General features: G+C 42.2%; 2 protein-coding genes across 4 annotated transcripts in view; one reads left to right on the forward strand and one right to left on the reverse strand.

The window, feature by feature from the left end:
- The window catches only part of LOC310849155 (solute carrier family 2, facilitated glucose transporter member 5-like), a 40719-nt gene extending 30850 nt beyond the window's left edge, over positions 1 to 9869 (reverse strand). Inside the window, exon 1 of the mRNA XM_083749198.1 lies at positions 9816 to 9869. Within this exon, the coding sequence (XP_083605324.1) occupies positions 9816 to 9818 (3 nt within the window). The 5' untranslated portion in view covers positions 9819 to 9869. The remainder of the gene's footprint in view (positions 1 to 9815) is intronic.
- Positions 1 to 13701, forward strand: part of LOC310849177 (solute carrier family 2, facilitated glucose transporter member 5-like) — a 36936-nt gene that overhangs the window by 8220 nt on the left and 15015 nt on the right. For 2 of the 3 annotated variants that reach the window (XM_083749238.1, XM_083749240.1), the window contains exons 1-3: positions 9877 to 10009; positions 12014 to 12179; positions 13352 to 13447. In XM_083749238.1, the coding sequence (XP_083605364.1) occupies positions 12081 to 12179; positions 13352 to 13447 (195 nt within the window). In that variant the 5' untranslated portion in view covers positions 9877 to 10009; positions 12014 to 12080. Of the gene's footprint in view, positions 1 to 8572; positions 8713 to 9876; positions 10010 to 12013; positions 12180 to 13351; positions 13448 to 13701 lie in introns of those variants that run through there. The other variant, XM_083749239.1, reaches the window with a different exon arrangement.

Consider the following 13701-nt stretch of genomic DNA (forward strand, 5'->3'; position numbering starts at 1 on the left):
GCTCAGTCCCTGCTCCTGCCACTCTAGCAGTTCGAAAGCACGTCAAAGTGCAAGTAGACAAATTACCGGCGGGAAGGTAAACGGCATTTCCGTGCACTGCTCTGGTTCGCCAAAAGCAGCTTAGTCATGCTGACCACATGACCCAGAAGCTGTACGCTGGCTCCTCGGCCAATAAAGTGAGATGAGCGCCGCCACCCCAGAGTCGGTCACGACTCGACCTAATGGTCAGGGGTCCCTTTACCTTTAGCTAGAGTCCATCAATGGTTTTAAAACCATTTCAGCAGTTGTGATATGTGGGAATGGCTGCATGTGCATGACACAATGTTTCAGTGTTCATGTGTATCTCTGTACAGCCATGCTCACGGGGGACTTCCATGTCTGACTTCTAGATGCCCTTTGGAAGCAGTTAAACCTGAAAGAATGATGACACCAACACACATTTAAGAAATAATTTCCAACAGGGAGAATGATGTACCAGGGATAAGTAACAAAATAATAGATCTGGTAGATTGGGAGAGCTGGGGATTTATGGGGCCAAAAACTAGACACTTATAAATTCAAAGAGGAAAGAACTTCCTGTTCATTCTATGTTCTGAACTTCCAGTTATTTATTGCACCAAGAATCTCAAGTAGTCAGCACTAATAAGCTTTGGGACTTAGGTAGCATGGAACAGATCCATACCCTCCATGTCCCAATTTTACAGGGACAGTCCCAGAATTACAGAAGTCATCCCAGTTTTTGGTTCGATCCTGGAATGTCCTAGTTTTCTTCTTTCTTTTCCTCCATGTCTCGTAGAACAATTAAAAGTGGTGTGTGTGTGTGTGTGTGTGTAGGTGCGAAAAGGAAGTCCTGTTTATACTGAAACTAAAATACCTGCACCAGATGAAGGAAATGGTGAAGCTCCCTATAATTTTGAAGGAAAAGGTCACCCGTCCACTTTAAATTCTTTAATTGCAATGCTTCAACAGCCAGCCATTTCTTAGGAACTGTTGGTGGGTGTTATGAGAGGAAAGGAAGGTGTTGCAGTGCAAATCTGCTGTCTCACTAGTACCATTAACTACTCATGCGTCAGGCTGAAGAAAGAATCCAGAAAGTTTATTTACTGCAGTAAAGTGTTTCAGTGGGATCACTCCACAAAGGCTGGAATGCCCACACAGAGGTCAGGGATTGGGGGTTATTTATAAGCTTTTGCCACAAAGCATCACAAATTCCTCCAATCATCTGCTTTCTCTCTTTTTTTATAAATATTTATTAAGATTTTTTTTTTTAAAAAAGAAATACATAGATAATAAACAACATTGCTTATGTCATAACAAAATTTCATAACTTATTTGGACTTCCTCACGTCTCCTGCTCCCACTTACATCGTTAAAGAGTTTTTTTCCAAGCAAATTATCATCTTGTTTACAATCTTATATCCACTCATTTAAATATGGTCTAGCAATTCTCCAAAAGGTTTATGTTTTCCTTAGTCTCACTTATCATCAAATTCCAGTCTAGTTTAGTGGTGGCCAATTATTTATGATCGAGCATCCTTCTTAACATTCAACCAAATTACAATATTTTTGTAAATAAATCTTAAATTTCTTCCAATCTTCTTCAATCCTTTCTTCTCCCAGGTCTCGGATTCTGCCAGTCATCTCCGCCAATTGCATATAGTCCATCAGCTGCATCTGCCACTCTTCCAGTGTGGGTAGATCTTGTGTTTTCCAATTCTTAGCGATGAGTATCCTTGCTGCCGTTGTTGCATACATAAAAAATGTTCGGTCCTTCTTTAACACCTTCTGGTCGACAATACCCAGGAGGAAAGCCTCTGGTTTCTTAGTGAAGGTATACTTAAATACCTTTTTCAACTCATTATATATCATTTCCCAGAAGGCCTTCACTTTAGGGCAAGTCCACCAGAGGTGAAAGAATGTTCCTTCATTTCCTTTACATTTCCAACATTTGTTATCAGACAAATGGTATATTTTGGCAAGTTTAACTGGGGTCATGTACCATCTGTATATCATTTTCATTACATTTTCCTTCAACGCATTACATGCAGTGAAGTTCAGCCCAGTGGTCCACAACCTTTCCCAGTCCTCAAACATAATGTTATGCCCAATATCCTGTGCCCACTTTATCATAGCAGATTTAACCATTTCGTCTTGTGTGTTCCATTTTAACAGCAAGTTATACATTCTTGATAGTACCTTAGTCTTTGGTTCTAACAATTCTGTTTCCAACTTTGATTTCTCCACCTGGAACCCTAACTTTTTGTCATTTTTGAAAACTTCTTTAATCTGAGCGTAATGTAACCAGTCTCGCACTTTATCCTTCATTTTCTCCAAACTCTGCAATTTCCAATTGTCTCCATCTTTTTCTAATATTTCCCAATATTTTGGCCATTTGACCTCCATATTGGGTCTTTTTCGGGCCTTAGCTTCCAGAGGGGAAAGCCACCTCGGAGTTTTATTTTCCAATAAGTCTTTGTATTTTGTCCAGACATTAAATACTGCTTTCCTGACAATATGGTTCTTAAAGGCCTTATTGATCTTAACTTTATCATACCATAAGTATGCATGCCAGCCAAAAGCATTGTTAAAACCTTCCAGATCCAGTACATCAGTGTCTTCGAGAAGTAGCCAGTCTTTTAGCCAGCAGAAAGCTGCGGCTTCATAGTACAGCTTTAAGTCTGGCAGGGCAAAGCCCCCTCTTTCTTTCGCATCAGTTAATATCTTAAACTTAATTCTGGGCTTTTTGCCCTGCCAGACAAATTTAGAAATATCTCTCTGCCACTTCCGGAAACACTCCGTCTTGTCCACAATTTGCAATGTTTGAAACAAAAACAACATCTTTGGCAATACATTCATCTTAATAGCAGCAATTCGGCCTAGCAAAGAAAGCTTCAATTTTGTCCAACTGTCCAAGTCTCTTAATTTCAGACCAACATTTTTCATAGTTATCCTTAAATAGGCTCAGATTTTTTGCTGTTATATTTACCCCTAGGTACTTTACTTTTTTAACCACAGTTAGTTCTGTTTCTCTCTGAAACCGTTCTGACTCTGTATCTGTCAAGTTTTTCCCCAACACTTTAGTTTTCTGTTTATTTAGTTTAAATCCCGCCACCCGACCAAAGTCTTGAATCAGTTGTAATACTCTTTTTGTACTAGATTCTGGCTCCTGCAGAGTCAAAACTAGGTCATCTGCAAAAGCTTTAAGTTTATATTGTTTCGCTCCGACCTGAATCCCTTGCACCAACCGGTCCCCTCTAATCCTATTCAAGAGCACCTCCAGAACCGAGATAAATAACAGAGGGGAAATCGGGCAGCCTTGTCGTGTACCTTTTTCAATTTTAAACTCTTCTGTAACCACATTGTTAACTATCAGTTTTGCCTTCTGTTCTGAATATATTGCATCAATCCCATTCTCAAAACCCCGTCCCACTCCCATTTCTTTTAAGTTTCCCTTCATAAATTTCCAAGAGATATTATCAAAGGCCTTCTCTGCATCTATAAAAATTAACACTGCTTTTGTATTTATGTTTGTTTGCAAAAGTTCCAAAATGTCAATGATGTTCCTTGTGTTAGCAAACATGTGTCTACCTGGGAGAAAGCCTGCCTGGTCTTTATGAATTACTTCATTTAAAACTCTTTTAAGTCTGCTTGCCAAGATATCTGCAAATATTTTGTAATCCACATTTAAAAGGGAGATGGGACGATAGTTCTTGAGTTGTGTCTTCTCAATTTCCGATTTTGGTATCAATGTGATGAAAGCTTCCTTCCACGATTCCGGCGCCTTCTTTCCCCCCATAATTTCATTACTGACCTCCATCAATGGTTGTATCAAGTAATCTCTTAATGTCTTATAATACTTGGAGGTCAGGCCGTCTGGCCCTGGAGATTTGCCCAATTTCATGTTCTGAATGGCTTGTTCGATCTCTTGTCGTGTTATTTTGCTGTTCAGGAGTGATCTATTTTCTTGTGACAGTTTTTTAAGTCCATTTTTTTCCAAAAATTGTTTAATCTCAACCTCATCCTGCGGCCCTTGAGTGTATAATTTTTTGAAATATTTCTGAAAACACTTTCTAATCTCCACGGGGTTCTGAATGTTTCTTCCTTCAATTTCCAGGTTTGTGACTATATTTAACTTTTGTCTCTTCTTCAACTGCCAAGCCAGCAGTTTCCCACATTTGTTTGCCGATTCAAAGGTTTTTTGTTTCATTAATTTGATCTTCCACTCTATTTCCTGGTTCATCAGTTTAGAATATTGTGCCTGATGGAGTTTAATTTCTCTCAGAATCGGCTGTGACTTCGGATTCGATCTTAACTTCTTCTCTAACTCTTTAATTTTCCCCAAGATCTTATCTTTCCTCTCATTTTGTATTCTTTTCTTTACAGCATTCTGTTGTATCAAAAACCCCCTCATCACGGCTTTGCTTGCGTCCCAAATAATTCTTTTTTCCACCATAGTGTTCATATTTATCTCGAAGTAGTCCTTCAAAACTTTTTGGGCCTTCTTAATGGTCTCCTGATCTCTAAGCAAATTGTCATTCATCTTCCATCTAAAGGAACCGGTTGGTAATAATGTCATGTCCATTTTCAGTGCATTATGGTCGGAGCAGGTCTTTGGGCAGATTTCCACTTTCCTGACCTTGGGTGCCAGACCTCTAGTTATCCAAATTTGGTTGATTCTTGTCCAAGTCAGCTGGGCTTCAGAGAAGAATGTTCCTTCTTTTCCCAAGGGGTTCTTCGTTCTCCAGATGTCAATCCAGTCCATATTGTCTGTCATTTCAAAAAAGGTCTTTGGTAGTCTGCCATCTTTCGTGACATTTTGACTTTGTGACTTATCCATATTAGTTGATACGACCCCATTCATATCTCCCATCATAATGATGTTGTCATAGTCCAGATATTCCAGCATAGTCTCGTGCAACTTCTTATAAAATTCCGATTTCCCTTCATTTGGTGCATAAATGCCTAATAACAAAATCTTCTCTCCTTGATGTTGTATTTCGATTGCCAAAGTTCTTCCATGTTCATCTTTGAATAAAAATTTAGGTGACAGGCTCTCTTTTGCATATATCACCACACCTCTCTTCTTTACTGTGTCTGAAGATATAAATTCCTGACCAAGTCTTTTGTTTATTAACACTTTTCTATGGAGCCTAGTCACATGTGTTTCTTGTAAGCAAATAATGTCCAATTGTTCCTTTTTTAATATATGAAAAATTTTCCTCCTTTTTTCCGGAATGTTACAGCCATTTATATTCCAGCTCAAAAGTTGCAGAGACATCCTGAATAAATCTGGTTATTTTTCTGGGGGTGGTACCTTATTCACTGGGTCTTCAGAATCCAAGGGTGCAGGTGCCTCTGGTGCTCCGGGCCCCGAGGGTAATCCGAGTCCTTTTTGAAGGTCCTCTTCGTAGGCGTTCAGAAATTTATCTCTGTCTTCCAATGTTCTAATTTTAATCTTCTTCCCTCTAAAAGTAAAGGATAGTCCTTGAGGAAAGTCCCACCTGAAGATAATTGAATTGCTCCTCAACAATTTTGCTAGTTCCAAGTACTCAGATCTAAGATCCAAAAGCTGTTTAGGAATGTCCTTGTAAATTTCAGTTCTTTTGTCCAAGATGTCCAGTGACTTTCCGTAGTGCAGGCCCAAAATCTTGTCCCTTTCCTCCTTTGATCTCAGTGTTATCAAACAGTCTCTGGGTTTGTCTTTCTTTATAAGTCTTCCAAGCCTGAAAGCTGATACAATTTTAAAGTCTCTTTCCTCTAAGTTCCAGGACTTGGAAAATTCTTTAGTCAAAAACTCAGCTAGGTCACCTTCTTCCACTTCTGGTACCGACCTTATCCTTAAGTTGGTCTCCCTGTTCCGCAGTTCTATCATAGAAAGATAGGTCTGATGTTCACCTACTTGTTTACTGAGTGGTCTTACCTCTTTTTCTAGATTTCCCAGTCTTTGGCTGGTATCCTCAGCCAATTTCCGATTTTCACCTGTAGCCTCCTTCAATTCTCCAATTGCTTGTGCATTCTGTGCCACTTGTCCAGTTAGTCTATTTGAACATTCTGTATTTTGGTCGATTTTAAATGTTTGCTCATCGGCTTTTTTATCCAAAGATTCCACTCTCTTGTCCAAAGATTCCATTTTTTCATAAATTTTCTCTAAAATAGAAACAGTTGTTCCTGAGGCCATATCTTCCAATTGTAGTTCCTCAGTTTCTCCTTCCCCTGCCCGTGGCAGAGAAACAGCTTCTTCCTCAGAAAGCAAAATAGGCACAGACGATCTACGTGACTGTAAGGCTGAGGCTAAGGTTGTTTGTCTAGTTCTTACTCTAGATTCCTTTTCTTTAGGCTCCTTTTTTCTTGCACCACTCATTCCAAAGTTATCTAAAAGTCAAGGTCAAGCTGAGTTATTCCCATGAGAAAGAGACGGCCCAGATGGTGACAGTCAGACAGGAGGCCGGGAAAGAGAAAGTAAGACAATGCCACTGCTGTAAATTCCAGAACCCCTAGGGGGAGCTTAAAATGTCTTTCGGGGAGAGATCAATTCCAGTAAAGTTCATAAAATCAGAATTAATGTCCAGGAGCCTTCAAATAATAAGTTTTAGCAGAGTTGGTATTAAAAGAACACAATGTCTCAAACAGTGCTTGCTGGTGTTTCAAATGGTGCCTCAAAGTAGCAAGTCCAAACCCCCTCAGATTGTTTCCAAATTTATATTCAAAATATCCAGATCTGCAGACTGACAGCTACAGTTACTCAGGCAGTTCCAGCACCTGGGTTTCTTACTTAAATTATAATTCCAATAGAAGAGGATATCACAGTCCAAGTCAAAAACATAAAATCCAATGCTTACAGTCCTTATTCTATTTCAAGAGAAGTTCAGTGGGTGCTCAGATCCATTAGGTTAAAAGTTCACTCTCTGCCTCCACTCCTCCTGCTCTTTGCTTTGAAGTTCAATAGCAGCGGAAGACGGACTTCCTTTTTTTCGTCGCTCCGCTTTCAGCCAAATTCAGTAACTTTAGAATCTTTAGATTTTTTAAAAGTCCTTATTACTCACGGGTTGTTGCATTTCCGAAACAGAATTTCCAGGAAGAAAGGTCAGCGCTCACCGGCAACAGCTACGCGGCTTCGCTCCGTTGATTGCGGAACGACCCTCAGCGCCGCTACCCCCTCCGCGATCCGGAGCCCCTTACGGGGTTCCCTCAACGTTTTGGGGGCAGCTCCTGGCGCCCGCCGGGTCCCAAGACCGCAGGCTTCTGCCGCCTGCAGTTTTCCGATATGGGTCTCCGCTTCGCCGTAGCGGACGACCCGTTTTCAGCGGAGCTTCCCTCTCCTAGTTAGAAGAGGGCAGCCATTACCGTTCGCGCCGCCTCCGGAAGTCCATCTGCTTTCTCATTACCTCATTCAAAAAAAAAAAAAAGCATACAAGCTGTTGTTAGCCGTAACTTATTTAGTTAAATTTCATTTTAGTGTGCCTGTGCTTCTAACATAAGCATATTCGTAGCTCAACATCTACTGTGCACAAGCATAACCTTCTCTTAGATACATTTTGTAGCAAAAGCTATTGTGCTTCTATTGTGCTTTGTATTGTGTATGCTGTGAACCTGCATACCGTATTTTTCGCCCTATAGGACGCACCGTCCCATAAGGCACACCTAGGTTTTTTGGGGGGAAATAAAGGGGAAAAAATTATTTCCCCCCCCCCAGGTACGGGGCTGGGGCGGGGGAGGCCCACCCGAGCTTCCCCCAACCCCAGCCCCCAAACAGGCAGCTCTCAGCATGCAGGCAACTCTCCACAAGCACCGAAAGCCTGCATTCGCCCCATAGGACGCACACACATTTCCCCTTCATTTTTGGAGGGGAAAAAGTGTGTCCTATAGGGCGAAAAATGCGGTATATTGCGATTTCCGATTCTCTCTCTTATGGGGGGAGGCTTGCAAAGTGAGAAGCTTTCTCAGCAGTTTCTTAGCAGTTTCTTAAAGCAATAGGCTACTATAAGGTAAAGGTAAAGGGACCCCTGACCATTAGGTCCAGTTGTGACCGACTCTGGGGTTGCAGCGCTCATCTTGCTTTATTGGCTGAGGGAGCCGGCGTACAGCTTCCGGGTCATGTGGCCAGCATGACTAAGCCACTTCTGGTGAACTAGAGCAGCACACAGAAATGCCATTTACCTTCCTGCTGGAGCGGTACCTATTTATCTACTTGCACTTTGATGTGCTTTCGAACTGCTAGGTTGGCAGGAGCAGGGACCGAGCAACTGGAGCTCACCCCATCACGGGGATTCGAACCGCCGACCTTCTGATCGGCAAGTCCTAGGCTCTGTGGTTTAACCCACAGTGCCACACGCATCCCAATAGGCTACTATAAGTTCCTTCTAATTGCACTATCACATTTTGGGGGCACTTGGGTCCCCTCCCACAAAAGGAACCCATGCCATGCCTTGTGTTTTGAAAGATGTCCTCCAATTTCTCCAGAGTTTTCTTCTTCTATGAAAAAGAATGCTATTTTTCTCTTCCATTCTCATGGCACTTAAGCATTTACCCAGAATTTCTGTGGGTGTTAGGTTTTCTTTTCTTTCTTTTTTAGCATACCTTATTGTTGCTGTTCAACCCAAGCTTTCTGATGTGAGAAGACAACGTGGCAGTTACCTCATGATGTCTTCCCCTGGGAGTTACAAGCAATTCAAGCATGGGCAAACTGGGAAGGCTACATAGTGCAAACCACTGGTGAGATATTTTGTAGAATGAAAGAGCACTCGCAAATGTATTTAGCCATTTCAAAGGCAAGGAAACTGTAGGAAAATCTCCACGAGAATTTCACCCAAATGTTCTCCTCCTGTTGACAATATCTGAGGGTGGATATGTGTGCCTATTTTGTGCTATGTGAAAGATAAATAAATGAATGTTTCTGCATCGGTAGATGATAAAGCAGAACACAGACGTGTAAAGTAAACCAGTAGCAGAATAACAGGAAATGTCAGGTGAAAGTGTGAAAGAATAGTGGTTCGGACTGAAGCATATGCATAAATTCCTAGTGAGAGCCAGTATGGTGTAGTGGTTAAGTGTGATAGACTCGTAATCTGGGGAACCGGGTTCGCTTCCTCGCTCCTCCACATGCAGCTGCTGGGTGACCTTGGGCTAGTCACACTTTTCTGAAGTCTCTCAGCCCCACTCACCTCACAGAGTGTTTGTTGTGGGGGAGGAAGGGAAAGGAGAATGTTAGCCGCTTTGAGACTCCTTCGGATAGTGATAAAGTGGGATATCAAATCCAAACTCTTCTTCTTCTTAGTGTGAGGAGAGAAAATGATCCATCACTTTAAAGACACCCCTCCAAAAGAGCCCAAAGAATCTGGGGAACTATGGTTTCTTAAGGGTACTGGAAATTAGACCTGTGGTGTAAACCACAGCTCCACAGCTTTTTTTTTGGGGGGGGGGGTGTGACTATGAATGTTCTTCCCTCCAGTCCAGATAATGATGGACTCAGCCTACCACTTAGAGAAGGCAGGGACATGTAAGTTGAATCACAACACTAATGGGGGGTCCTATAGGCCTGGGGAAGAGCTACGTTAATACAGAACAGCCCAAAATAAACCAGTAACACCAAAGGAGGAGAAGAAAGAGCTGGGAAACTCTTTTTCTTTCTTTCTTTCTTCATTTTATCTACAACCGTTGGAATCATAACACCAGAAGCCAGATGATCTGAACAGAACCATCCTACCAGTGCCTACAAAACAACAACAATTGACTTTTTTTCTGATTCAGCAGGAAACAGAATTCTAGTTCTATCGCCCCAGCAACTGTTCCAAGTTAAATTATTGTTAGAATACAACCATAGAGCAGTCTCCTTTGTCAGGAGAAAGCTTGGGTCATCTCAGCTCCCAACTGTCAACAGCTTATTGGAACCTTCTGACATCCATCCCCCGATTGGCTCTCGCAACACCAATAAAGTTCTGAGTGCTTAAAAAAAAATTTAAAATAGGAATTGACTCTGTTCCTCCCTCCTCACCAGTCTGGAACCACTGTGGTAAGAAGTACTTGTTTTGTCTGTTTCTTCTCTACATATTGGGCAGCAGGGGGTGGCAACTTTTGTGCACCTAATTCTACTTACCCAACCATTGGTATGGTGGCCTTGCGGGCCTGCAGAACCCTGCCTGGTGTGATCCAGCATGGAGTGTCTACATGTGGGCGTCTCATGGCCAGTGAGGAGCCAGTTGGTCTTCCATGCTAGCTAGGAGGTCAGATTCTAGGTCTGCCTGCTGAATTGGCCTATTGCAGGCAGGCCTGGAGGGTGGACTCTTCCTGGGACCAATTGAGGCCAGCAGGTTTCACTTGGGTTCACTTGTCCAGTATTTAAAATGGCCTACCCTTGCTCCTGCACACAGTTTCCTTGTCGGATCTCTCACTCACTCACTCACTCACTCATTCACTTTATGTTGTTGTCATTATTGTGGTGCATTTGACCTTGCTGTGGACATTGTTGGCCACCATATTTAGGGCCAGGCAGGAACTCCCCTTGGACCAATTAGCCTTGTCTAGTGGGTTTTGCCTACCTCATAGCAATCACCAAAACTTTAGTGGTTTAAGCATTGGGTAAGCCTTAGTCATGGTTAATGGGAGGCTGTATCTTCTGCCTGTCCCTGCAAAGGGTAAGGGGTATCCTGATAAATGGAACTAGGAAGAACTGCTTCTATACAGACAGCCAGGTGAAGGCTGTGGCAATTCTCAACATGGTGATCCAACAGGGATGTTCCTACTTGATATAAGTCATAGGACATCACCACTTTAGAGTTGACCCCAGTAATCAACACATCCAGCAGGCAGGCTGGATGGAAATGGTTATATCCAATTCCCATGCCAAACCTCTTACATCAATAATCAATAAAGCTGTGGCCTTATTTGACCCAAGGAAGTAGTTGTCTTGCCTTCTGCACATAGCAGGCAGTGTGGGTTGGTGATGCTTGTGCATACACATTTGTGGATTCTTGCCTATTTGTCCTTGAATCCTTCCATGGTGAATACTCTGCACTGGGTGGGGAGACTGCCCATAGAGAGATTCCATCTGTACCTTGTTGTTTATACAATCAATGACATGGGTAGCTCCTGTACTTTCTCCAGCTTCTGTCTGAGATCATGTCATACCTTGGTTTTCAAACAGCTTAGTTCTCAAACATTCCGGTTTGCGAACTAATTTTGGAAGCCGAGCATCTGACATGACTTCTGTGGCTTCTAATTGGCTGCAAGAGCTTCCTGCAGCTAATCAGAAGCCATGCTTTGGTTTTTGAATGTTTTGGAAGTTGAAATGACTTCTGTTCAACTTCCAAGTTACAACAGTATATGTTGTAGGAGCCAAATGTTCAAGGACTAAAGAAGTTCTCTCCCATGGTCAATACCAGTGATTTGGTGATGACCAGTATAGTGGTAAATTTTGAAGCGCAGATGCTCATCATGGCAGATCCATACTCATGTCCCCAAGAAGACTCCAAAAATGTAGGTAGCGGTACTCAATTTATTAAGAGCTGTGTGATAGCACTCCGATGGATATTCAGCTTCTACAACTTACTGACCTCATTCAAAATACATTCGACCACACAAAGTGCAAATTTTAGTTTTTCATTATAAATGTAAACAAGCTTGCAAAGAAGTGTTAAAATGTAGAGTGCTATCTTAAGACGAAACCTTATCAAAGTACTCTGCATCCACTTGATTATTTTCTATATACCGATTTTCTCTAAGATATCCATCACAAACTTCACCTCATTCACTTGACAAAGCAAGGAGGTTTCATCAGTTATCCTGGTGCATTTGCCAGATGACATAAACACTTCTGTTCTGAAGAAGTCCCAGAGCTGCAATCCCCTGTCCTCCTCCATTACACCACAGGTGATGAACCTTAGGCTAGGTTAGGTTGTTGTTGTTTTGTTGCTTTTAACGATTTGGGCTCAAAGGAAGAACTTCAAGTTATCAATCTGGAGCTAGGTGCTGGGAAATAGTGTAAGTCCAATAGGGTAACTTTCTTATTCCCCAACAGGTGAGTGTGTTTTCTGACTCTTACACAAGAAAGCACGAACCAAGGAGATGAGAAAGCTGGTGCAGAAATGGAGAGTGAGGTGAACTCCGAGGGTTTTGTCCAATCCACTTTTGAAGAAGCCAGGAATAGCAAGAAGAATGTAGGCAATGCAGCAATTAAGAAAGGGGTGAGTGAGAGTGGAGTGCTTCGTCCAATCCACTCCCTAAAAAACCATGAATAAAAAGAAGGATACAACTGATCCATCAGTCACTAAAGGAGCAATCCTATGCACAACGAGCAAGTTGATTTAAGTTAAGCCAGCATAAATTTACACCAGAACCGAACTCCATTAATCAGTGGGGCTAGTGCTGCTCTGCTTAAGCCTGGCAGAGGTAAAACAAAACTTTAAAATAGTGTTCTATGCTGTGTTCCCAGGTTACATGACCAAGCGTAACATGCTTAAGATTGAACCCAAATCCATTCTGATTCCTCCTCCCCCACACCCCCAGAATACCTTTTTTGAGGACTTACTCCAGCGTCAGTTCAGCCAGCTACAGTTCAACACACCTTCCTCATGCAGTCATATGCCTATGACAGTTGAACACTGACAGGGGGTTGGACAAGATTATCTTCAAGATCCCTTCCAATTCTATTCTTCTATGTATGTGGTTTTGATTACCAGTTGAGCATTTTTAATGTAGAATGGTAGCTTCAGCCCATGGACTCCATATATCTATTCCAAAGAGTAGGCACCACTGGGCATTAGGTTGACTCCTCTGTCATAGAAAGTCATAGATCTTCAAGATAGGGGTGTAGCTTGAATTAATCACAATAAAGGATACCATCTGATATCTGTATTGCATAGGTAACATATCTATCAATGGTGTGGTGCTTAGCAATAAAGGACTACTGATAATTGAAAATAAGCAGGACTCAGTTTAGCATTGTGGTGAAATAGCATTAATCCAAAGGAAAGGAAAAGGTTTGGTATATAATATTGCCTTCTCCCACTCCCGTAGGTACCCACCTGCTCCTTGCTATGCTAACTGGCCCTTCAGTGAGAAAGGGCTTTTTAAAAGGTGGAGCCCCCTTCATGAAAGTCTCCAGGCGGTGTCTACATTATGGCTATTTGTGTTGTTTAGATTTAATATTTTTCTTTGTTTCTAATTTTAATGAGGTTGGAAACCACCCAGAGAACTCAGCTAACAGTTGGTACAAAAAGAATGCATTTCTGAAGCAATGTCCAGGTGTCAGGCCTATATATTTATTCTGTCTTTCCATTTAGGATCTTATTAGTGGTAAGTGTACGTAATTAACAATGTGCAGACTCATCCCAGTATTTGCTGCTCCTTCTTGTAGGAGCTGTCCGTGGTGCTGATTCTGGTAACGGTTGCTTCCTGTCTCATACCTATGCAGCAGGGCTACAATCTGTGGGTACTCTACAACACTGTTGGGGTAAGATGGCACTACAGCAAAGATGGCTTCAAAAAGCAAAGGCTTTTGGCCCTTCAAAAACCAAGGGTCTCAGTCCAATATACTAGATGGAGCATCTCCACCCCCATTGTTCAGCCCAGACACTGAGGTCCAGTTCCAAGGTCCTTCTGGTGGTTCCCTCATTGCAAGAAGGGAAGCTGCAGGGAACCAGGCAAAGGGCCTCCTCGGCAGTGGCACCTTCCCTGTGGAACACCCTCCAGTCAGATGTCAAGGAA

Source organism: Podarcis gaigeae (assembly GCF_964106915.1).
Source record: "Podarcis gaigeae genome assembly, chromosome: 7".
Taxonomy (NCBI): domain Eukaryota; kingdom Metazoa; phylum Chordata; class Lepidosauria; order Squamata; family Lacertidae; genus Podarcis; species Podarcis gaigeae.